This window comes from Zeus faber, assembly GCF_960531495.2.
Source record: "Zeus faber genome assembly, chromosome: 6".
Lineage (NCBI taxonomy): Eukaryota > Metazoa > Chordata > Actinopteri > Zeiformes > Zeidae > Zeus > Zeus faber.
The window spans coordinates 4,796,123-4,822,078 of NC_137201.1; the positions used below are offsets into that span (position 1 = coordinate 4,796,123).

The window sequence follows — 25,956 nt, forward strand, 5'->3', positions numbered from 1 at the left end:
GGGAGTTGGAATGTTTTTTGAGAAGTTGCAGCAGAGTGGTAAGTTTCTCAATAGCAAAGCATTCAGCAAGGGTGTGGTATGAAGAGTAATAAATGACGGGAACCAACACTCTAAAACGGCCTCGACTGAAAGGCATGCATTGAAAAACTGAAAGACTAGGCTCACATTTCACCGACACCAACCTCAAACATTGATGAACAGTGGAATAACCTTGAACTCTCACATCACCAACATTATAGCTCAAACCATAAAAGGTAGGGTTGAATACCACCAATGGCCTTAAATCCAGCAGCAGCATGTCAGCAGTGTTTCAGACCTGAAATACTGTTACATTTGCAAATGCAAACAAATCATTCACATAATCCTTAGAGCCAACAGCAAATCTATAAACAAAGTAAAACGGTAAAGACAAACACCAAAGACCTTTCACAAAGATAAGATAAAGCACAAACACAAATGTGTTTGTGCTTTATCCCTCCCGTGCCGTACATATAAAAAACTCTGATGACAGAATTTTTGTTTTGTTTTGTTTTGAGTGTGTTATTTCTTGCCCTTTAGCGGCCGAATAGGAACATACAGTAAACAAACCTGATGCAATACTGATAAAGGAGCAAAACGAAATAAAGCAAGCTTTCGCAACTAGTAGCTAGGATGCACTAAATAAATAAATACAGTACAAGCCATTTGCAACCCAAATTTACAAATGACTACTTGCCGGACTGCTAGATAAACGAACAGTATTCACATTTGATTACCTGGAAAAAACATCTTGCTTTCTTATCATCACAGGAATTTCAACCTGTTTCAGGGTTTTCAACCTGAACCTTTTACTTAAGCAAGTTAAAAAAGGTTACCAAATGTGCGATACCCTATAAGTGTTTCAATCCTCTGAGTTGGTACCCATAATGAAATACATAATCGTATATAAAAACATGCAATACAAAAATTAAAAGTTAACATAAAAACCTTTAGCATACTTATATCAAATTGCATATTATTGCAAAACATCTTAACATGAGTACAAGTTAACTTAGTAAATCACATAGCATAATGAGTTCAGTTATAAATGTCATGTAAGCGGCAGCCTGTTATTTAAGTAGAGCCTCGCATGTGTTGTTTCCTCTATAAATCGCGAAAAACATCTAAATCATTATCTCTCCACAACCCATGACCTAGACAAACATCATATAAGTACTTCAACGAATACATAGCACAAAATTAAACAAACTTTCAGCATGCATTGTCGCGGATGATCAGGTGATCTTCATGTATTGGTGTGCTGTATGTTTGTGGGGGGTTTTGGGCATTATTGTAGTCGTTGCTTCAGCTTTCGTCAGCATCTTCATGTCCGGTTATTTTATGAGTTCAGTGTTCATCCTGCTTACCAGATATAAAAGAGATCTATACAGGATCGCTTCCACACTCCGCTACAATGTGTATAAATCACAGAGCGTTGTGTGTGCATGCAACTTCATTCCAAGCCACTCTCTTTCTCTCTCCTCCTTCTTTAACATATATGCTTTTGGTTCTTTTTGGAGGGACACAACACCTACCACCGGGCGTGAGAATCGGGCAGACAATGATCACACAAATTTACTAAATTAATAGGCAAGAACAATGCTTTCCTTTTCAAGTTGGGTGGCCACCTGTTTTTGTGTGACCCTTGCCGGTCCCCGACCCGCAGCCCAGCAGCCGGCGGGTCCCTGTTCTTCAATCCTGCCGACAACGCCAAATATGTAGTGGAAAAAAACGCATCTAACACTTAAACTGAAGGAGAGAGGTTCGAGAGAGTCGAGGTCTGAAGATATAAGACTTTATTATCACTTGCAAGAGGTGACAACAGAATCTGAGTTGGTTTGGCAAAGAACTCCACTCACTGACTTTTTCTTTTAACCCCTTTCTGTTGGTCGAGAATGTACATCTGTTTCCTCAATTAGGATCCCTTCCTCCCTCCTACACGGTCAATGGTGCAGTATACTTTTACTCCTTTACATCAAATGAGTAAAAGAGCGGAAGTATTTCCTACTTTAATTTGTATATCTGAGTCAGGAGGTAAAAAATATATTGTTGCTCATATTAAATATCAGTATCAAAAGCAGAGGAATAGACTTGTTTACAGCCCTAAATAAAGAAAATAGACACATTAGTAATAACAATAGCAAAACCAGATCTAATGAAACAAATCTTTTTTTAAAACCATACACTGATATTAGTAGCCGTACCCTGCAGCTATCATAGTGATGGTGCCGTAGATTACAATTTTCTTATCACTAAATATTCTGAAATTCTTCCCCCCATGTGATTCAGATTTGCGTCCTCCGATTACCTTCACCTTTAACAGCCCTTTAATTTCACCTGGCAAAAGTCTGTAAACAGCACAGAGCAAAGAGTGGGGGATACGCTGGTATGCCTGTATGTTTGGGTTGGATCCTCAAACCAATTCTTTAAATGGACTGTTGTTCATATGAGCAGCCATCACTTGGAACACTCGGCACCCCTACATTGCGTCCTACCGTAAAACTTGCACTTATGCAACTAACTGCTGCTGAGGTCAAATGGGAGTCAGGAGAGGGGTGCGTGATTGGCTTGCTATTCCAAGCAAACAGGGGGGGTGGTCCTTTTCCCTATTGGTCAGTAATCACCGAAATGCAATAACATCATCCATGTTTCAGCAGTGAAAGACCCCCCCCGCCACTTAAAGTAATGTATGCACTGTATCTCCAAGTGACCCCGTAGTTGCCACATAGTTGAAGGCAGGCACTGTTCACTTCATGCATTTGTTTGGAGAATGCTTATGTGCTTTATCTTGCCCTAGGGGCCATGTTTAGAGATTTGGCAATGTCTTCATGGGCATGTCACAATACCTCGCTAAAACCTGTATGGAGTACAGACAATTTCATCAGTTGACATGGATATTGGATGATGCAGGTTAAGTTAGGTCTCGTGAGGGCTACAAACGGTGTACTATAGACTTTGTACTGTAGTATTTTTGTAAATTTGTTTTTAACGGCAATGACGGAGCTTAATTCTAAGTGAGGCAATTACAGTATCGAATGGATCAGCGAAAAGAAAAAAAATCTCCCCATTTGAATCCTTCAACATTTCCCTTGGTGCAATATTTTTTGTCGAATGTCAAAAAATGTTAGTCAAGTAGCAAGTCAAGCCATGTGTGCCTTTTGTATTTGTATATTTATTCATTTATTTATTTTCTGGCTTTGACTGAAGTTCCAACAGCCCAAGGTCCTTTTAAAGCGAGGGATGTAGTCAGGGTCTGAATGCCCTGAGGCTTCTGTCTCGCTGCCCGAAGAGTCGTCACTGGAGTAGAGAAGATTCAAATCAAACTGAGAGTAGGCCAGCTGACACTCACCTCCAACTACTTTCTCCTCGTCCACATCATTACTAGCCTCCTTTACAGACTGCAGCGTTCTGGTCTGACGGGATCTCCTCTCCTGTATCAGTCTCCTGTACTGCAGTGGGCTCAGTCTAGTGAGCCGCACATAGGGCTGCAGCAGCCCTGGGAACTGTGACAACGGAAAGTCTGGGGGGGCTTTGTGGGTTCCAACGGTCTCTGTTATTTCTGCCTGGTCGTTCGTCAACATTGAGGATGCGTGGGCAATGACAGTTGTGTGGTTATGCACGGACCGCAGTCCTTGCCAATGGTCGAGGACTTGAGATGAAGGTCTGAGGACCCTGAGTGGTGACAGATCCGGCCCAGAGAGCCGAGATGTAGTAACTGGTTGACCAAGTGCAGCATCTAAACTAGGCAGTTTGGCAGGGTAACTAGCCTGCACATTGTGCCTGATTGCGGCAGGAGGTCGTCTGCACTTTCTGGAAAGTCTAGAAGGAAGTCGTTGACTTGTTGGTGGGCAGCCGGATGACCCACAGGCAATCTTACGTGCGAAAACTGTTTTCAGGGAGGCTGCAGATGGTCTGTTGAGGTGGGTCTTTCCAGGATGCTCAAACGGGGTTAATTTGGGTCGGTCTAGTGCTAGTGATCGACCAAGGGTCAGCCCGTGTGTCATTCCTGTAGGTTTTGGTCGAATCACAGTTTGTAGACTTGTGAAGGGCATCTCTTCTTGGCCTGAGGTGTGGTAGCCCCTAGGGGCCTCTAGTTGACAATAATTGGTGCAAGGGACATCAATACTACTTGATAGATTGAAGCATGGCGATGAGACCCGTTGGGGCTGAGCAGCAGGGACAGGGGCCACTGCAAGGCTTCCGGATGAGGAAAGGGAACAGCTATCGGTGAGGGTTATCTGTCCAGGCACGTGAGCTATTGACCGTGTAGAACCGCAAGTCCTTAAGGGTGGCTCATGTTGGACTGAGGCAAAGGGGACAAGGTTAGAGGGGGTGAGGTCCTGTGATGATGAGGAGGAGGAAGAAGACTCAAAGAGCTTGGAGGAAACAGGAATATCCCTCTGAGGTTGTGGTTCTTCAGAGCACTCGTGCAGGATGCTCCTCACCCACCGCTGATGTCTTGAGCAGAACTGCCGGGAGGCGACAGAGACTCGCTTTGGCTTGTTACTCCTCTGGTTGCTCCCCTTTTCAACTGCGTTTCCCCCCCCTTTCCCCTCCTTCCTGACTGGGCCTTCCTCTTTGTCACAATCTCCACCCACCTTCACCACCTTGTCCACAATCGCCTCCCCCATTTGTTCTGCGGTTTGCTGACTTCGAAGCCCGCAATGTCCATCATCTCGAGTCTCATCATCATCCGCCAACAGCAGAGGGCTGTCTTTGTTGACAGGCGACATGTCCCGGACAGCTGCATCTTCTCTTCTGAATCCCTCTGTCACCATCTCTGTAGTTGCTCGATATCCCTCTTGCATTGGTAGAACCATGGAGGAGGTACCATTCATCATGGCCTTGAAGGAACCAACACCAGGAATTTTAGCTCCACTTGTTGATTTCTGGGCAACCTTGATCTGACAACAGGCTGCATAATCTAAATAAATTTAGAAAAGGAGTACATAATTATTTAAATTTAAAAAAATGATGGATGGATTGAAATACAGAGCATAGCAATGGGGTAAATAATTCATTGTTATTTTGTATGCAAGTATTAATTGTCCTAAGGTTTGTACATAAGAGTGCTGACAAAACCCCCTAGAATGCACAAAGGGAAATTCAAATCTGAGTGGTGACCCAAAATTAAGTGAGTAAAAAAATAAGCAGTAAATGATTGCTTAACAAATGCTTGACTAAATTTGCACTTCAGATGACCAAAAAGGCAAACAACCCTAAACAGCTTTGAACAAATATGCCGAATCATTGTTTTGAAGAGCGACAATCACTTAAAGAGAAACTTGCATTTTGGCATTCCCAGTGAATTAATGTGTGGGGTAATTATTTACTTATATATACAGGTACTCCTCACTTAACAAACCAGTTCTGTTCCTAGGACCAGGTCGTTCAGCGACTTGGTCGATAAGCGACGACCCGTGTTATTTCACGGGAAGGGGCCGTGGCGAGTGAATACTGACAGACTGCAGGAACGAGACTGAGAACAGTGATGAGATGCGTGTATATAGTATATGAAGGGTAATGCGCAATGAGATGCTTGACGCTGAGCACAATGCACACGCCACGGTATTGTAAGCAGCACACAATACAGACTGGTCAGAGAGCTGGTCGTAACACCGAACAGTCGTTAAACAGGAAGATTGTTAAGTGAGGACTGTGTGTGTATATTTATTTTTTCTCTTTGAATTACAGCTCGACTCATTTCTTTAATGCAATTAGCCATGGGCACCTAAAAATATGAAATTGCCTGCAAACTTGAATGTGACAAGATAGAGTGATCTCTTAGAAAAATACAGTGTTTTTATTTTTGATTTATTTCCGTCAGTGTTCCGCTCCGTCTCACAGGGAGCGGCCCCTGTCACTCCAATACGGAGAAATGCCGTCTTTTAGAAAAAGAGTGATTTTATTTTGTATTGTTAAAGCTAGAGTTTGTGCAACCTGCACAAACACAGTACTTCACGAGTCTTAAATAGCTGTGAAACTAAAACTGACTGACCTGCCGACTGACTACCACCCTGCTACTGCGCTGTGGCAATCAGTGAGACGATGCCCTGTGTGACGTCACCGGCCAAGATACACACTGATCAGCCACAACATTAAAACCACCACTAATATTGTGACGCTCCCCCTTATGCTGCTAAAACAGCTCTGACCCACTGAGACATGGCCTCAAGTGGTATCTGGCACGAAGATGTTAGCAGCAGGTCCTTTAAGTCCTGCATGTTGCGAGGTGGGGCCCGCATAGATTGGGCTGCTTGTTCCAGCACATCCCACAGATGCTTGATCGGATTGGATGTATGACCCTAACCCCAGCCACCCACATTAGGGATGCAGCAGTATAATGGGCTCACAGTTCGGTATTTATCACGGTTTTGGGGCCATGGTAACGGTAAGGTTTTGGAATCTTTATATTCAACAAAAAAATGTTGAAAGTTAAAAGGTGTAAAAAAAAAACAACAACAACAACAAATTGTTAAAGTAGTCTGCCCCAAATAACTACTGTAACGCTCTGTGTGTATGACTGTGGGGGGAGACAGAGGTTCAAGTTCATTGGTGGGTTGTTATAATTTGCATAAGTTCATCTGATTGGAGGGGAGATGTCCGGCACAGTAGATAATTCAAATATAAATTTTCGTTTATATGTATATATAAAATTTAAAAAAACTTTCACAATAAATAAAACCAGTACTATAGTAAAATAACTTGTTGAAATAAAACCTCACAGTAAGACCTGTGCATGGGTGCCGCCACTTTGTGAACCTGACATGACAGTAGGTGTGCTCCTTCTCAGCCAGGGCACCTCCCAACGAGGGAAGAGCATAGGATATCGCTTACGTGGAGGGTTAAACATTTGCTGGTGGTAGGAGATGGCAACTTAAACGAACAACGTAACGTAAAACTTGGGAAAAAAAAAAGGGCTCATCACCCAGCGAGACTCTGTTCCCTTCATTCCTACAAAAGAGCCGTTCAAAATAATCTAGTGGAAGGGGAAGAGAGAGAGAGAGTGTCTGAAGAGTCGTCCATAGTAACGAGGGACACTGCCATCCCGGGGGGTTATTTTCCAACTGGACACCTTGTTTGATTGCACTCTTTACAAAAACATTTCTATGTACAGTAGTTTTACCAGGTGTTTCTATGGAAAAGCCCAGCGGCTACACGAGGCTTTTCTATGGGAGTATCCCTCTTTATGATGGACTCATCTTCAGACACTCTCTCTCTCCACCTTCCACTCGCACTAGATTTTTTTGAACGGCTCTGTCAGCAGGTCAGTCAGTTTAAGTTTCACAGCTATTTAAGATGGTGAAGTACTGTGTTCGCAGCAAGCTGTGATGCACTGTGTGTTCTGACACCTTTCTATCATAACCAGCATTAACTTTTTCAGCAATTTGTGCTACAGCAGCGTGAAAATTTTGCCTACCACGCGCTACCCAAGTGCCGTGTTCAGGCACCTCTGGCACAGAGACACAGGTGTCCGTGGTGGTAGGCACTAACCACTGCATACCGGGAACAACCCAGTGCTGATTTTGAGATGATCTGACCCAGTTGTCTAGCCATCACAGTTTGGCCCTTGTTAAAGTCTCTCAGATCCTTACGCTTGCCCATTTTTCCTGCTTCCAAACACATCAACTTCAACAACTGACTGTTCACTTACTGCTTAATATATCCCACACATTGACAGGTGCCACTAGAACAAGATAAGCAATGTTATTCACTTCACATGTCAGTGGTTTTAATGTTGTGGCTGATCGCTGTATATTAACACTCATATCAACATCCAGGTTGCTCAACCAGATAAGTGCATGTATCATATAGAAGAAACACCTTGCAGTGACCTGCAGGCCAGACTCACCATCATTTGCTGCCTGTCCCTCCCTAACCACCATTTCCTGTCCCTCTCTACAATAAAAGTCAAAAAGAATTTCAAAAACTAACATTAAATGTACATGCTTAACTTCAGTGGTGTCATACCATTACATATGATTTTGCAGTCTAAATGACTACAGAATGGTGATGATGAAAAGATAAAATACATCTAACCCTAACCCCGTCTAACCCCATGTTATTCAAATTTTCTCAACATGAGGAGGAGAAAATTATTATTTAAATTAGTCTTATTGTTGTTGTTGCCACCTGGAAAATAACCCTAGGGCTGTTAATCACCAGTATGCATGTCGGTGTTCGAATCGAATCAGCACAAAGTGTGTTTTGTAAATGTGCTTTTTTTCCCTTCAAGTCTCCCTCGATTTAGCTTTAATATGCAGAACTCCACGTGCTCAGATAGATTTAAGTCTCACCACGGAGCAGAAGCCTCTTCAGGGAGGTTTCCATGGGCACTGAGCCGTGGGCAATCACTTCCAAAAGTAGTTTCTCCTCGTGGCTTGGGGGATGAGCCTTCTTCAACAGCTGATGAATACACGTTTCACATCAAAGAAACACAATCATTGTCCATATCGGCACATTCAAATCATTTTTTTGTTTTGTTTAATGGAATAATGTATTGATTATTGAAATTGACCGTTGGCTTTTTCACTTTCCAAGCGACATGAAGGACCATACTGGTGTCAAATTGAGTTTGAACCCATTTACTAGTCAACAGGCCATCCTTTATGTATGTTGTGTATATATATATATATATATACATATATATATATATATATATATATATATATATATATATATATATATATATATATATATATATATATATATATATATATATATACACACACACATATAATATTATAATATTTCCTCTTTTTTTTCCCAGGTTAAGAAAATTTTGAACAATATGGTGAGACATTTAGCATTTTTCTGAGCAAAACACAACTAGTGTTTTTTATTTTTACAAATATTATTTAGAAAATGATTTGTGTTCAGGGGAAAAAAAAAAAACCATTCGGAAAAAAATGAGTCTGATCCGTGGCGCTCAGCTGCAAAGACGAGGAACTGAAACACATCCGGTCCCTATATTCTTAAATCTTATTCTTTTAGTCTGTGGACTAGCGCGGATTTGGTTGTATCATGAAAAATTCTGTTAATTCTTTGTCTTCTTTGTAGAACTGTATCTCAAGCTGACAACCAACTTAAATGTTGGTTGTTTTTTTTTAGCAAATGATAACGTAACCCAATCCTTAACCCTAATCCATTTTATAGACCAAAGCTTGAAACCAAATGTATTCAATTTAATAATATTTACTACTCTATATGAGATATTTTAATATGAACTACTTCATAACATTTACAATTCAAATGTATTTTTACTTGATTGGCACTGGTTAACAAAGCCCATAGTTGGCCCTAGATCTAACAGCTGCTGTTGAATAGCTACGCACACACAAACACACACCTTATCGATATAGGTTGCCCTTGGTAACATTGTTTCCAGCTCCTGTAGGTAGTATAGAAGTCTGTCCTCTACTTTCTGGGCATAAGATTCACCATATTCCTCCTCCACATGGTTCTGAAAGGCAAACAGCAATCAGCCTGAGAAGTACAAATTACAACACATCTTTTTACGAAATAATACTGCTCCCCCCTTTTTGAAGTTTTGTTCATTTTAATTTATAAAAAGGTAGAAGATGGAATAAATTAAGTGAATCTATCACATCTTATAGCGTGACACTAACATTAACAGCCAGGTTATGGGTTTGATTCTGCCTGGGATAGATAACGTTCAAAGTAAAGTTTACAGATTACCTTCTACTATGACTCTGGTAATATTTGACTTCACAACACTCCTGAAAAAATGTCAAATAAAGGCTCAAATGTTGACAAAGGTTCATTAATGTTTTCCCTACAGATTTCTCACAACCCGTTTGCCAGGAGAATAACACAACACACAGCAAGCCAAGCCAAGCCAATGGCTGTCATTACATTATTTTGTCGGAGGTAAACTGGTTTCAGCTTGAAAAAAGTGAGGAAACCTGGCTACAAAAACAATCATAGCCTGGGTCTGTAGCACAACCTGCTGGAAAGAAATTTATTTTTTAATATTTTTTATATAATATTATATATTTTTATATATATATATATATATATATATATATATATATATATATATATATATATATATATATATAATATTGTTTTTGTAGAAATCAGTATTACCTGAATGTAATTTTCACGCTTGCCCTTGTCCATAGCAAGACTCTGAGCCAAGGTCTTGAAGTCTAGATGGTTCTTCTTCATGAGAAACATTTTGTAGTTGCTCTAGATTAAAGAAGTAAGGTGCAAAAGGAAATAAATAAATACAATTTGTCACTGGGTCTCTCATTTTTGGTAATGTTGATATTAAACAGCATGTAAATAAACACTCTTGATCAAACCGTTTATTAAATAGTCTCAATTAAACAGCACTTGGAAAAAAATAATAATAATCAGTGGGCTACTCACACATTGATCTTGGTATTGCGGTAGTTTACTGGGAAAAAAGTGTAAAATTTGAACCATGGTGGAAACAATGCATTGTCTCTGCCTTAGCATCCCCATAATGATCTGGAAGCAGAATGAACATAAATTAGGAAAACAGGGGGAACTGATAATAAAGGGGTTAAATAATTAATATCCAAAAAGTGACCACATTTAATAAGGGAGTCACATAACACAACATGCCATGTTATACCATCGTCTTGAGCCCAAATATGATCTTCATGTGTTTGATGGGTACTACCAGTCCGGGCAGAAGTCGATGTGTGGCGTCCAGGAAGGATATGACCCTCTTGTAGCCTCCGCAGTCTCTGTTTTTTACTATGGACAACACCTGTGCAGATGCCACTCGCAGTCTCCAAGTTTCTTCCAGGGTCAGGCATTGAAGATCCACATCAGGGAACAACAGGGAAGGCTCCACGACTGAGAACCGAGAACACTGGACATGGTACCAACTCACCAACCGATTTGACATGGCTCAATTATCAACAGAAATGAGGAGAAACAGGATTCCTGCGAAGCCGGACCCCGCCACCAACGGTGCAACCAGCACAGAGGACATTAATATAGAGGAGCACATACAGTACATGTGGCAAATTTATCAAATGGCTGATTCTTATAAAGTGTCAGCAAAAAAAAAAGGAATCAAATATGGGACTTTGCAACAAAGTAATCGGAACAATGGGAATGGATATGCACTTTAAAACGACAAAACTATTCTTTATTGCGAGACACAGGATGGGTGAGGTGTTTATACTAGGACTGTTTACAAAGTGTGATTAGTCAATGGTAACTGGACTATAGATGCCACAGATATGACACCATAGCTTTACAGGAAGAATGCGGGTATCAGACAGATTTTGATACTTAAATTAGAACGTATTAGAAAGAATTCAATCTTTAATGGAATTTAAGCCTGATTTTTGGACAAATCCTCACCTCAATGTTTAGCACAGGGCAGAGCTAAGTTCTTATTAGGTGAAAATGAGGCAGGTTGTAAACTAGATCATTCTTTATATTCACTTAACCAGACTTTGAGGGTTTTAGGACGTCAGCAATGTTAACTTTGACGCAGAAGACACATTTTGACAAAACAAAAAACAAAGAAAAAACGGATAAATAAATCAGATACGTTTATGTTGAAATTAAGAGCCCATAAATTCAAATGTAAGACTATCTAATGCCTAATATTAGTATAAAAAAAAAAAGTTGAATGAATACATTTTAATTTAAAAAATGAAGAGCATTCAATTCGTGAGAATTCACGACTTTTTAAGACTATTTCAACTGGTAACACGCAACTGATACAAAATCACCTTAAAAAAATTATAATATGGTCATTTATGTTCAGTCATTTATTTATTTATGACACATTACATTATGACGACATGCAAGCCTGCAAACCTTCCAGTATATCCCTTATCTTGTGAACCCAGGCGTGTTCAACGATCATCTCTCGCAGCTTTGGGAGGCTGTGTGCGCTGGGCTGTTCCTCCGCTTCCATCCAGACTCAGACGGCACCGTTTGAGCAGCGACCATCCAGGTACATCCTTCTTCACGGCCCGTGTCCGGACAACCTGTCCGGGCATGTAGCGGCATGTTCGGGACGGAGTTCTCGGGCGCCCCGTTTGTTTACGTTCGTCCGTTCCTGCTGGAAAGGCTGCAGACTACTTCCGTGTCGCGTCGAAATCCGTCATTTCACAATACGGGTTTTGTGTTCGTGAGGGCGCCATATCTTCTGCGCATGCTTGGGCCGCCAAGCGTCGACGCTTTTATTGTGAAGTTGGCCGACAATCGACCGACGTTCTTCTCTCGCAGCATGGCGGCCTCCAGGCTGCTGTGAGGTAACGGAGACATGTACAAACTTTAACGTGTTCTTTTTATTATTAGCTTATACAATCACGGGTAATCTATAAGGGTTGAATGGTTTCTAATAAAGTGCCGGCTAAATAAATTAGGGGTACATATCAAGTACGGGATTGTTGTTCTCTTTCTTTCTTTTCAAATGACTAAGATTAGCCATTCAATGCACGTGTGTTATGCACATCTGCCGTCTCCACAGTTGGTGGCGGGGTCCGCCTTTCTCAACCTTAATGCACGTGTACTCATTGGGCACGCCGAGGAAGGCAGCCACAATTTGACAAGAGGTGTGGTCAGTGAGGTGTGCTGGATCTAGATTAAAATTCACAAAAAGGAACACCAGCCTCAGACGAAGAAAGATCCCCGTCACCTCCAAAAACCCAAAACAAATCAATCGATCAGAAGAAGACATGCTTTCTAGAGAGCCTAGATGTTGAAATAACACTTTTAATTCTCTTATTCTTGGACTTGGTAGTGTAATTTACCAAATGCAAACAACCCTTATGGATTACCGCTTTAATGCATCATACTGTTTTCAGTCTGATGATCCAAATTTAACTTGAAGTTCTGCCCTTTACAGCACTGTTTATTTTGGAGACACAGCTCCCCCGGCTAGGACTCAACCATGAACACTCTGTTCATTGGATCCGTGCTGCAGCTTTCCAGGAGGACTTATGGACTGTGTCAATCAAAAGCCCTTCTCTACACTAAAGGGGCCTTGACTTTAGCAACTGTCAGTGGCTCCCCTTCTCCGTACATGTCATTTTACAGCACGATATCCTCCAGACGCTCGTACTCTACTAATGTCAAGGTGCGCTCCTATCTCCAGTACTTAAAACACAAAGTCAACCCCCCTCCCACTCCTCCCTACCGCCACGTCTGCAAAGTGGGGGACCCTGTGCTGCGTTCACAAGCGGCGGCCGTCGACCCCGCGGCCATCGCTGGCCCGGAGGTCCAGCAGGTCATCAACACCATGGTCAAGGTGATGCGGAGGCTGGAGTGCGTGGGGCTGAGTGCGCCGCAGGTCGGCGTGCCACTCCGCATTGTGGCGCTGGAGTATCCCGAGAAGATGCTGGCGGAGAGCTCGCCCGAGTCCAGGGAGGCCCGCGGCCTCTCCGTCCAGCCGCTGAGGATCTTTGTCAACCCACAGCTGCGGGTGCTGGACAGCAGGACGGTGCAGTTCCAGGAGGCCTGCGAGAGCATCTCTGGGTTCTCGGCCACGGTGCCGCGCTACCTCTCGGTGGAGGTGTCAGGTACACGCAGTCTTAAATAATTCAATTTACGCTCGGAGAAACAAGTCCCAGCTCAGTGGGGGAAAAATTGCATCCCCGTATGCAACAGAACCGGAAATAATGTCATCCTTAGTGCTTATCCATCTTTATTGCATTTGCAATGATGCTGTCTGTCTCACAGTAGACAGACCAAACAGACACGTTTCTTGCCATGGCAAGGAGCAGGTTAAGAGTCTTACCTGTGGTAGCCTCCTCTTCTAACTTCTGTGGGTTCCTGCATGTGAAGCAGTGTCCTTAGCTGAAGCTGATGATCCTCTCAGTCTTTAGTAGATTACAGTTGAGTTAAACATCTTGACAGTGATCTACCGCCCGCCATCAGGAGACGTCGCTGCTGTCACTGTGCTGTGAGCTGCCAGGTGATTTTATACCCGTTTTGTTAGGAATGCCAGACAGTGGAGTCTGGTGTTTCCTACTGACACCTATTTCAGATGGCAGATGGTTAAAAGAAACCTCAAAATTGAAGATTTCTCGAGGGAACCGCACGGAAACGACTGGACAAATGAATACCTGAATACCCTTGAGAGGGCAATGCATATCACTGATGGATCTGGGAGTCCATTGAGATTTTAACCTAAACCATAAAAAAATAAAAAAAAATTCTGGTATAGAATCCCCTGGCATTTAGTTCCAAAACACTAACAACATCTCATGAAGAAAGCTGTAGAGCAAGCTCCAAAACTTGTTCAGTATTTAACTCTCCTAAATGGTCACACCAAAACCTGGCCCTCCACTTTCCCCCCTCTCGCAGGTCTGAATGAGAAGGGCGAACCGGTCACCTGGCAGGTGAGCGGCTGGCCAGCCCGGATCCTCCAGCACGAGATGGACCACCTGGACGGGGTCCTCTACGTGGACCGCATGGACAGTAAAACCTTCATCAACATCAACTGGCACGAGTAGGGGGCGCCGTTATCATGAACTAGGGGTGGGAACCAGAGCTGGATTCTGGTGAGTGGTACATGAGAGAAGTACCTCCAGGTTCCTATCAGACCAGACACTAGTGGAAGATGGGAAATCTGTCACGTATGCCCTCAAGTCTGAAGCCTTAATTATGATAAACTTGCAAACAAAGGTATTTATCATCATGACTGCTTCATTTATTGACATATATAAATCACATTTCAATGGAGCCAGGTACCAAAACATGCTTTTCCTGTGTTTTCTTTTCTCGTATTATCAGAAATAAAAAGAGAATGTTCAGTGCTGATGGAAGAGGACATTTCACATGAGAATTGGAATATTGTTTTGCCCTGAGGAACCGGTCCACATCCTAATATACATGTGAATAGAGCGTCTGTCTGCCTTCATGTCATTACCAGTCTAGAGAACAGTTACAGCAGGGACATGAGCAGGCGTGAGCCAAGGAAGAGTCAGCCACATCCATTCATTCATTTACAGGGCTTTCATTGGGATTTTGATTTTATTTGAGCAAACATTTGCTATCAGCATTTTCAAACATTGCTAAGAGAGGGTTTTTTGTAATTTTAATCCCCACAAAATATCCTATACGGTAAGTGAAATTAAAATGCGAAAAGAATATCCATGTGGTCAGTATATGGTCTCAGCCATGTAGTCAAAATCTATTACCAAAAAGAACACATTTACATAAATTGTATCATATACAATCTTAACGCCAGTATACTGGCATTTTCATGTAGGCGTGGCTTTTCCAGACAGACGCTTTGAGTACTAGTGACTTCAATGATCAAATAATGGAGTTGAGAGTTCACTATAAGTGCCAGATAATAAAAATGGGTAATAAAAACTTGTATTTATTTCCTTACACGGGGGACCTAGCGTAAGACATTAGCGTCACTCAAACTTGAGTGAATGCAATATTCATGTACATCTGAAAAAGTCACAATGACAAACATAATTTGGATGAATTTTAGAGTGATGAGAGAACCAATTTCTCTTGGACTGTGAAAGGGCTCGGTCGCAACACTACATGTAAAATGATGTACCTTCAAATCTGGCAGTCCCCCTGCTCGGCTTGTTCTCCCCCAGGCGGGAGTGAAACAGATTCCTATAAAAGCCCATTGATGGTAAATTGGAAAATCTTAATTTCTAGACAAATGACAGACAGTAACTTTCCCCTTTTGGCTTTTATTTTATTAACCTGTTTGTTGGCAACAAGAACTTTTGAAAAACACGTTTCCTTTTACAGCGTCAACATCCAGTTACATATACATCCGAATGAGCCACTCTCAAAAGTCACATTCTCACATAGGTTTTAAAAAGGTTGATCATGGTATGGTGATATGGCCACTGAGAAATTAATAAAACTACTCCACATAAACAGGCCCCAAATAGGAAAGAAATAAGTTCTACAAAAAAAAAAAAAATCGTGATTGAAAGGCAATATTTCAACTTATTATTTGTTAAGTTAGCTTACACTCTGAAGCGATTTTCATTCCACGCGTCGACCTAAGGCACTGCGATTTGGCAGGGACGTGCCTCGTCTGTGATGGTACTTTTCAAACAGAAGACGACTGGTCAAACGTTTGGCCGCAGGCACAAGTGAGGGGAGTCTTATACCAGCAAGATTTACAATACTCCACACCGCAATATCTGCACAAGACCAGAGGTATTCTGAAACACTTCCTTCCGCAAGGGCACACCTTCAGGGACAGAACCTCGTGGTTCTCCTGGCAGGCCGCTCCGTCACGGCAGCTCGCGGAGTGGAAGACCTTGCAGGTGTAACACGTCAGCCGCGGATCCGGGTGGGCGGGGTCGCAACACTCGTGGTAGGGGATTGGCTGAGGGGTTGTGCTTATCGAGCCCAGAAGGGCGGAGGACGCGGCCGCCTCCCCTTCCTCCTTGAAGCTGGCAGGCGAGATGCTCCGTTCACGGAGACGAGGTGCTCGTTGCGGGGACGGCCGCCTGGCTTCGTCCTTCACCACCGCAGTGTCGTCGGGCGGCAGCACACCGTGGCCGCCGGCGTAGCAGTCCTGCAGCAAGGCGCAGGTCGAGCTGTGCAGGGCATTGCAGTCCAGGCAGTGGTTTAGGTACGGGACGCCCGACTGGACACAGACACAAACAAGCTCTGCCCCCGACAACGGCGACGACGGTGACGAGGCCTCCATATGGCACGATGAGCCCAGCACCTGCCCGGTCGGGCTGCGCGACTGACAGTCCGCTTTGTCGAGCCCCAGCCTCCGCGGCGCCTCGTAGGGGCTCGCCGCTTGTTTGGCGGCGGCGGCGGCGGCCGGTGCGCTTCTGGCGGCGCTCGACGAGGAGCGCAGCGGAGGGGTGTTGTTGGACAGCTGGTAGTGGAGGGTGGAGACACAATAGGGTTCCGCGTGCCTGGAATTTCCGAAGGAGGAAGGAGGCGGCGATGAGGTGGAAGGGGACTTGAGCCCATTAGTATGGACGGCGGTAGGCGAGCGGCCGCCATGATTGGCCATCGTCCAGGACAGAGAGCGGGGACCCTGCACCTCGTCAGGGACCGCCGCCTCAGTCTGCCCACTCCTCACGTCCTCGGCGGTGTACAGGTCCAGCTCCAGCTCGCTGTCTGCGCTAGAGAGCCCCGAGGCTTCCTCTTTCAGCGGACGCTTGGCCTGCAGCGTCTTTTTGATGTTTTCGAGGGCCGCCTGTAGGAGAAGATTTCTGAATATTAGGGCGAAGCTATGAATCGATAATAGCTAGGGACGCACCAATAACTTTTTTTGACTGAGTACAAGTAATGATTACTCATTCTTGGGTATTTACACAATACAATACAGAGTACCAGTACAAACGCTGATAGTGAGAGAACTGTGTATTAAGACGGTCTTTTCAGTAAGTGATTTATTCGCTGCTTTTTTAAAAGCAGCATTATAAATAACACACTATTAACTGTCACTGAGTTCCCAAAATAAAAAGCTGTACAAAAAAATAATAAATGAATACATAAAAATTGTTGGACATCATTTTTATCACATCGTTTTGCTTGAGTTGATTACGTTTATGTACATTACGATGAGCTATTTATGGAAAAAAAGATGTACAAAAATGAAACATCGTCCACCCCAAAACGTTTCTTTTGGTTGCTCTCCATTATTGAGGCTAGAAGCCTTGTGGGCATTGACCGTTTGTTAAATTATGGCAATTATGCCTCTTCCCACCAAATAACTTTGCCACCCTGACACTCTGTATTTGTCGATATTAGAAGTCCCCCAAGATTTTAAGCCATTTTCCTAGTATTACGAGTTATCAAATGCTGCTCTTTTAAGCTCTGTGTCGGAGCAGTTTTGCGGCTTGGTGGATCGCTACGCCAATCACTCTTTTGCTCACGGTCAATTGAGTTTTCTTCACCACTGGTTGTCATTTTGTTGCTAATCGTGACGTTCAAACACTAACTCCACCTTCTATTTGGAGAAAACTCGAGCGGTGAAGCAGAGTGAAATTTTCTGGAGCTGGCCTTTGTATGGAGACATTCCAAGCAAACCAAGGCCTTGGGTGACCAATGCATTGACTGACCTGTAGACCGCGTCCTCTCAGCCTGTCCGTCACCAGAGCCAGCTCCCAGTCCACCTCACCGCCGTGGCTCCCCAGGGCGCCCAGCAGAAGGCGGCATTCGCAGCGCGCCAGGTAGAAAGCACACGACAGCCGGAGAAGATCGCCCGGCAAGGCACGGGCCGCGCCCGGCGACTGCCTGCGAAGCTGCTCTTGTCGGCCGGAGCAGGGCTGGTATCCCAGCAGGCCGAACAGCTTCGTTATCTGGGGCATGGACAGCGCTGGCTTGATGTAGTGGGTGAATAAACCTGAGTACATCTGACAGAAACGGAAGGAAATAAGTGATGGGAAATGTAATTTATTTGGTAAAAGAACAGCCAACACCATAACAGAGCTTTTTCCCAAGCCCATGTACGGTATTATAGAAAGGGAGAGAGCTTTTTTTTGTACAAACCAACCTTCACAGCTTTGTACTCCTCCCTCCAGGGCCCAAGGTAAAGATTAAGTGCCGCTTGTTCGAGGACCTCGAACGCCTTGGCCAGCCCCTTCAGGCCCCCTCTCCCCCCTCTACAGGGTGGCACTAGCGTGGACTTGATCGACTCCTCCATCACCCCCAGCGGATCCAAGCCCAGGCAGTGCATGTCCCGGGCGTCTCCACTCTCCAGCATCCCCTCCACTTGCCGCTGCAGCGCCTCGTCATTGCACACCAGGTTGGAGCCTGCGTTCGCGATGCGCCGCTCCAGGCTCAGTTCATAACTCCTCACGAGGTCTTGGTTTCTCTGGAGGAGGAGGCTCATCTCCATCGTTCGGCTGGAGGATGGGGGTGAAATGTTTGGTTACAGGCCCACAGATCACAGTTATATGTTTTACTTCAAAGTGGAAATCCATAAGATCGCCCGTGGTGATTACACAATCAGTCCCAAAATCCCATTCAACAGCTTGGTTTACCCTCGTAAGACCTTGTTGACCACAAATTATGTTCTCCAACGTTTGCTTTCTTCTAATGAGGGTTCTTGGTCACTTGAGGTGATGTTCCTTTAGTGAACGTTCATCCTTATCGACAGTTTAGTGGCCAAAACTAAGCGGCTGCTTTATGAAATTCACCTCTGCTGACTTTCTTGTCTTGCGCGTGCCCGATCAGCGCATTTTTTCCCGCGAAATGCGGACCCCGCCACCAAATACAAATACATTCAATGGCGGTTTCTTATGAAGTGCCAGCGAAATATAGCAATAAAAAATAAATCAAAGACGCTTTACCACTTTAATAAATTAATCACAGTTTGATGAGACACGGGTTACATTTTGTGTGTTGTCTACATGTCCACCAACGCTTGTTTGTGCGACGCAGCATGACTCTGGGTGTATCAAAACATTATCAATTCGCCTTTATGTAAAGTGATAAAGTGAAAGTAAAAGTAAATCCTACACGGGAATAAAGGAAGGGAGGAAACGACGGCTAATACACTACACGGCTAGCGGATGAGCTAATGTGGAACAGCGACGATCGGTGCTAAAGGCTAATATGTATATATCTCAACCGCAACCTTGTGTTTGAAAGAGTTAAATACTTCTCTTGTGGTTTATGTACAAATAAGACATTGTAAACATTAGTTTGTAGCATAGGAAAACCCCTTAAGGGTCGGCGTTACACTCACCAAACTGACAGCTAGCTTTAGCAGTGCGGCTAAGGCAACGACATTTTATCATGTAATGTTATATCTTAAAGGCAACACAACATTAATAACAAAAGCTCACCTCAAACCAATCCTTCTACAACAAACAGGATTTTAAGACATGTTGGACCGATCGATCGGTCTTGTCCCGAAGCTGAGCAACCAGGCAAAGTTCAGAAAAAAAGTAAACATTGTCACGTGGTCCAATGCCGCTTTCCAGTGCCCACTCGAGATCGGCAATTCCGCCTCCGTAGCCAGATGTCCGAGCTCAATGCGTTCCACTGCCTCTGTCCGGGACGCGGACGCGTGCGCAGCAAATGTGTGATTGCTTTGCAACAACGCAACGTATGTTGTCGCAACATAAAAAAAAAAAAAAAAACCTTTGGATCGAAGTTGGACGCGTTTTCAATTTGAAATCTTGCGCAAAAAACAACGCTGTTCACCGTTCGCGGTGCGTGCTGCCGTGTTGCCGTGACGGACGTCGCGTTACCGTGTTGTGAACGGATGCACGGGGCTGTGATGGCGCCATCGTTGTCAGACGCATCAGAAGTAAAACTGTAAAAAAAAACATTTGGAGTCATCGCCCCGTGTGATGTAATGTGACACATGCTGCTGCCAAGTGGACGTGGATGCTTTAGAGCAGGAAACTGTTGAAGTGGTGTTGATCAATGTTTACTTTTTTACTTGATCCCTGTCAAACGTTTACTATCAATCGTAATATAATCCCGGTAAGAGAGGAGTTTTGGTTTCCGAAAAAACAGTTCAATAATAATAATAATAATAATAATAATAATAAAGTAAACTGCGGTACTGTTTTTTAATTAGCGCAAAGTGCTGCCGTTTGGTTCTCGCTGGGGCGAAGTGCGTTTCACATTGGCAACTGGATCAACGGCTGTATCCGCCCTTAAAAAAAAATACATCGAAAATGATTTCTTATCCATGCAATATTCCAGTCTCGAATGATCTCTGCGTCAATGAGCGGATTGCCTCCTTTCATGAACGGTGTTTCCTTTTTGAAAAGTGTTTTCTGAACGAATCTCTTGTTTTTCGTCTCTCAACAATTTCACCTTGTAGCCGAAGTTTCACTTCCAACCGCATTGAAACCCGAAAAGCAATACAGTGTCTAAAGCTGAAAGGTCAATAAGCATAACCTTTTTTTCCCCCATGTGTTACGACAGGTTGTAATAAATCTAATAATTATTATTATTATGTGTTGACTCTATACACAATGGAATACACAAAAGCTTCGCCACCATGTTGACCCTCGGTACAAGCGAGAAACTAACTTCACTCGTTATGGCCCAAGTTAAACGGTGATGCGGTTGCCATGACACCGTAAACAGTAAGTCTAAACGACTTACCGCGCTCGTTTCTCGCCAAGAAAAGGAACATTTTCAGGATTTCAGCTCATAGAGTTAACATCTTACACTAGTGATATGATTCCCCCAGTCGAGTCCTTGATTAAGTACGACGGCCCGGTTTTGATCAGCAAGAACCCAGAGAGAAAAGCACCAAAGGTAAATATAATATATAAATAAATAGAAAAGTAAATAAAAGTAAGTAAAAAGTAAATATATAATAATAATAATAATAATAATAATAATAATAATAATAATAATAATAATCAGTTCACTTGGATCAGAGCAGTGACATTTGCAGAATTGCAGGAAACTCGAGAAAATATCTAGGCATCTTATAAAAGCCATATTATGTTGAAAACAAATATCAATCTTTGAGTGAGCAAGATGTTTTGCAGGAACGCCCCCTGAAGGTGAGCCCCCAGCTGCCTGCTGTGGCAGGCCCAGTCCCTCCGCCTCCGAAGCCCAAAGCCCCCGCAGCCGACGCAAACAAGCAGCAAACAGAAGAGATCCTCAACTACATCCTTCCACCGAGGTATCGCTCTTTTACACACAGGGTCTGATGCTGTTTAAGATAGAACAATCTCTGGGTTCGATTCCCGCCTGGGGCGCTGTTCGCACCATGCTCAGGTGGGTTATTTCCAGGTTAGGGGCCTTTTTGTGTGGATTTTACATGTTTTCCCCACACTCACATGGGTTTCCTCCAACAAAAAAGGACCCCAATTAAAAACATGCAGAACACTTCCTGTCCTGTGCCTGATAACGACGTGGATCTACACCTCAAATTGGTTGCCCGGCGCCAACGAGGTGAGGGCTGCCCACTGCTCCTGGCTGCCCCTGGAGGAAGGACAGATAGGATATGAGAAATGCAGAAGTCTAAATTCTCTGTCACCACCACTGCATGTGTGTTATGTGCATTAGCACCTGAGACCAATAAATTATGATTCTTCTCCTTCTTAAAAATCCAGTGTGTTGAATAAGTAGTCAGACCTTTTATTTAAGTAAAAGTACCAAACTCTGACACAAAATGACTCTTTACCATACTTAAAGTATGAAAACTAGTAGTATATGATGGATTGAAAAGTAAAAATATTTAATCTGAATTGTAGTTTGAATTAAATGTATTACATATTTATTTATCCTGTAAACAGGAAGATTCAAATACAATTGTCCAAAAGTTTCTATTCCCACCCCCACACCAGGCACCTCACATCACATAATTAAGCCATTAAGAGCCAATAAATAAATAAATAAGAATGAAAAAACAAAGATTTTTAATAACTAAAGAGAACTTAAAGAGAGCATGCAATGCTAATGATGAGGTGGAGTCTTTAGATGACTGCAATAAAGTATAAATATTATATAATTAATAATAAAGTATATTATGGTTTTGGTATATTATGGTTTCCAATAAAAAAAATTCTGATACACTACGTGCTAATAATGAAAAAAAAGCAACAATAGAGTCAACCTATCTTAAAACTATCTTGAACATTTGAAATCGTCGCTTTTTTAGGGAATGGGCGGAAGGGACCCAGCTGTGGGTGCAGCGTGTGTCCACGGCGCCCTCCACCCGGACTGACGTGCTGCACCTGCAGCAGCAGCTGGACGTGCTGCTGAGGCAGAGACAGGCCAGCGTGACTGGCATCTGCCCCGTCCGCAGGGAGCTCTACTCCCAGTGCTTTGGTGAGGAGACAGATACCTATACATACTACATCCGCCAAACTCAGATTTGTCCTTAAGACTGCCAGATGGTGACGCATGATTCATCACTGCAGAGAATGCGTTTCCACTGTTCCAGAGTCCCATGACGAAGTGCTTTACACCAAATCCAGCCGACGCTTGGCATCGTGCATGGTGATTTCAATATTCTACCAACTGCTCAATATGAGATGCGCTCAATTATCAAGAGTAAACTTGTTATATTTTGGTGTGAGGACGGACACGTTCCGTCTTTAACACTTAAAAATCTAGTCCCTCTAAGATGAACGAGAAGTCAACTTTTCCTGCCAGTCCAACTCATAATCCCCTCCGTGCAGGGAGAAGTATACTTAGAAAATATCGAGATCCACAGCATTTTTTTTTTCACCGAAACACTCGAGAATTCCTCTTGGAAGGGATTCATCGAGTCTTCGGAACAAGTTAACACTCTTGGGGTCTGTGTTGTAACCACCTTGTAACACACTTCAATTGCGGCCATCTCAATCCAGATGTCTCCCATTGCTCTTCTTGTCCTGTGGGCGTCCCCTCTAACAGACGAGCTGATCAGACAAGTGACCGTCAACTGCGCCGAGAGGGGGCTGCTGCTGCTGCGGGTGAGAGACGAGATCTGCATGACCGTCGCCGCCTACCAGACTCTGTATGAGAGCGCCGTGGCCTTCGGGATGAGGAAAGCCCTGCTGGCGGAGCAGGGCAGGTCCGACATGGAGGCCAAGGTCGGGTTTGTTGACACCGAGCTACAGCGCATTTGAAAAGTCACCTTGTTTCGACCGTCTTGTCGTCTTGTTTTTTTAGGCCTATCCGGGTGTATTGCAGTACAGAGTTTGGTAAATACAGGATAAGAAAAGATAAGACTTCATTAATCCCTGGAGGGAAATTCAGGAATTCGTTTAGAGAGCGGAGCTCACCCTTGGAGCTCACTCGAAGTTGCGAAACCTCTCACGACAATCCAATAGCAGTTGATTATCAGAATCGGAGTCGGCGCTTTGCTGAACGGACAAGCGGCAAAGAAAGCTTAGCAGTATGAAAAAAATAAAACAAGAAAAGCCAAATGTACAAAAATAGTCAAACATCCATATAAAATAGCCAAATGAACAAAAAAAACAGCCACAGGATAAGTTAAGTTGAAAGTTAAAAGACAATAGTTGCAATGTGTTTGCTGGAATGGTGACAGGTAAGGTATAAATATAATTAAATATAATTATTGATTGATATACTATGGGATGAATAAATATGAATACAATAATAAGGGCATAGATAACAAGGAGTGACTAGGTATAAATTATTTCTGCGTTATGATTCAATTATTACAATGTCTTTACAGTATTATTATAATGTAACAATTGTGATAATACTGTATTGTTACTGTGTTATTACTAAATTATTATAATGACCACAATGCTGTTACATTATTATTACTACAATATTAGAATTGTAATATAATAATAGCATAGACATTGTATTGATTTAGTAATAACATAGAAATAATTTATGCCTACTCTCTCATTGTTATCATGACCATGACGACAGTTTATCCATCTATAGTTGTATTTTTTAATTACATGATTACATTATTATTACAATAGTAAAAGAGTGATAACGCTGTATTGACATTGCAGAGATGGTAATAATTTAGTAATAACAATTGTTATTGTCATTGTCACATCCGCAGATAGCTGAGCTGGAGGAGGAAAACCGTCAGCTTCATCGGCAGGTCAACGAGCAGAAAGCCAAATGTGTGGCGATGGAGAAGAGGGAGGCGGAGCGGCGGCAGGCGGATGAGAAGAAACACGCCGACGAGATCCAGTTCCTGAAGAGAACCAACCAGCAGCTGAAGGTGAGGCCTTCAACCTCTCCATCCGAGTCTGAAGACAAACACGGGATACACATGCTCCAAGCCAATCCTAACCAAAGGGCGTGTACAATGGGGTGGTCACATTTCTTTAAATGCCAGGAATTACCTCACAAACCTTGAAAAAGAAAAGTACATTTGAAACCAACTACCAGCTACCAACTACACTTTGTATAAACCCCGTAATTACGGCTAGGTTAATAACGTCAATTACCTTTTAGGTTGCAAGATTAAAATTGCAAAGCTGCACTAATTCATGTAATTCAACAGACATGCACGAACATGCACTCTGTGTCCATCAGAACAAGGTTCACACTGGCAGGACTGAGGAAAGGTTTGACTCTTTTTTGCGATTTGTTTCTTGGCGAGTCACTCAGTAAAACGAGTCGTTCAATTTGAATCGTGTGGTTTAATGCACGTGAGCGAGGGGGGACTTCTGGTGAACAGTGAACAAGAGTTACTTCTTTTCAGTTGGTGAATTGAAGATTCACCTGCCAGGCCACTCTGTTGTCGTCGTGGCTCCCGACTCCCAAGTCATTTAAAAGAGTTAGTAGTTAACAGAACAGGGGTGTGTTGTGGGAATTATTTCATTGTTAAAAAGTTTGGCGTGGCAATTAGGTAATTAGGAGCTGGTTCCAAATCATGACCAAGTCTCCACACCACACCCAACCCTTACGCCAGCGGCCTTGACGGACTAAAACATCATTTAATCTCAATCTGCTATCCTTTTCAGGCCCAGCTGGAAGGGGCGTTCGGCCCCAAGAATTAAAGTCCACGCCTACCTCCACTGTGCCAAATACAGTCATGGATTACAAAGCCTCTGTGGTCTTGTCAATGGTCTTGTGTCCTCAGTCATTTAACACATGAAAGTTTTATTTTGTTTTTTTCATTTATTTTCTGCAACTCATCTGATTATTTCTTGAAATTCAACAGAACATTGCACGAAGAACTAACAAATGAAATCCTGAGGGTTAATGGTAGATAAATAAAAGCACCTTACAATCTAACAATCAAAGTAACAATCCCATAATCCAGATGTTTGATTGCTTTCATTTTAGGTCTATGTGATCATATCGATTTATGATCGATATCTAGATCTACTTTTAGCCTTTGTGTCTGATTTAAATGGAAATTACACGTTTTTAGTCTATTATTATGGAAGCAGTGTGTGGGCTACTGTCGGCCTCTAGTGGTGTCAGGAGGTAAATGTATTTTCTGCAATTTAATCGTTAAAGTGAGATTATTTTGACTGATGATGATGTCATGATGCTTGCATAATCCATAAATAAAACATTGATAGCATGTTGTTTCATATTTAATTT

General features: G+C 43.0%; 4 protein-coding genes across 6 annotated transcripts; 2 read left to right on the top strand and 2 right to left on the bottom strand.

The window, feature by feature from the left end:
• Nucleotides 1-3,176: 3,176 nt before the first annotated feature.
• Nucleotides 3,177-12,088, bottom strand: LOC307232146 (uncharacterized protein). Of its 2 annotated transcripts, none has more exons than XM_080003041.1 (7): nt 11,851-12,088; nt 10,691-10,869; nt 10,414-10,515; nt 10,129-10,230; nt 9,368-9,481; nt 8,316-8,424; nt 3,177-4,942 (listed from the first exon to the last, which is right to left on the bottom strand). In XM_080003041.1, the coding sequence occupies exons 1-7, from the start codon at nt 11,948-11,950 to the stop codon at nt 3,195-3,197; spliced, it is 2,454 nt and encodes an 817-aa protein (XP_079859167.1). In that variant the 5' UTR covers nt 11,951-12,088; the 3' UTR covers nt 3,177-3,194. The 2 variants fall into 2 exon arrangements, with proteins under 2 accessions (XP_079859167.1, XP_079859166.1); XM_080003040.1 differs by having other exon boundaries at nt 10,643-10,869.
• Nucleotides 12,089-12,234: 146 nt separating this feature from the next.
• On the top strand, nt 12,235-14,800 carry pdf (peptide deformylase, mitochondrial). 2 transcript variants are annotated; one of them, XM_080003035.1, is made up of 4 exons: nt 12,235-12,290; nt 12,887-13,039; nt 13,136-13,559; nt 14,347-14,800. In XM_080003035.1, the coding sequence occupies exons 2-4, from the start codon at nt 12,932-12,934 to the stop codon at nt 14,493-14,495; spliced, it is 681 nt and encodes a 226-aa protein (XP_079859161.1). In that variant the 5' UTR covers nt 12,235-12,290; nt 12,887-12,931; the 3' UTR covers nt 14,496-14,800. The 2 variants fall into 2 exon arrangements, with proteins under 2 accessions (XP_079859161.1, XP_079859160.1); XM_080003034.1 differs by having other exon boundaries at nt 12,887-13,559.
• A 902-nt stretch (nt 14,801-15,702) lies between these two features.
• Nucleotides 15,703-19,862, bottom strand: spata2l (spermatogenesis associated 2-like). The gene is made up of 4 exons (XM_080002473.1): nt 19,788-19,862; nt 18,491-18,842; nt 18,057-18,350; nt 15,703-17,188 (listed from the first exon to the last, which is right to left on the bottom strand). Exons 2-4 carry the CDS (start codon nt 18,833-18,835, stop codon nt 16,073-16,075), a joined length of 1,755 nt encoding a protein of 584 aa, XP_079858599.1. The 5' UTR covers nt 18,836-18,842; nt 19,788-19,862; the 3' UTR covers nt 15,703-16,072.
• A 1,279-nt stretch (nt 19,863-21,141) lies between these two features.
• On the top strand, nt 21,142-25,659 carry dnali1 (dynein, axonemal, light intermediate chain 1; the record flags this gene model as incomplete). The annotated part of the gene is made up of 6 exons (XM_080002349.1): nt 21,142-21,222; nt 21,462-21,598; nt 22,580-22,749; nt 23,320-23,498; nt 24,455-24,619; nt 25,368-25,659. 6 exons carry the CDS (start codon nt 21,142-21,144, stop codon nt 25,401-25,403), a joined length of 768 nt encoding a protein of 255 aa, XP_079858475.1. The 3' UTR covers nt 25,404-25,659.
• Between the last annotated feature and the right edge of the window lie 297 nt (nt 25,660-25,956).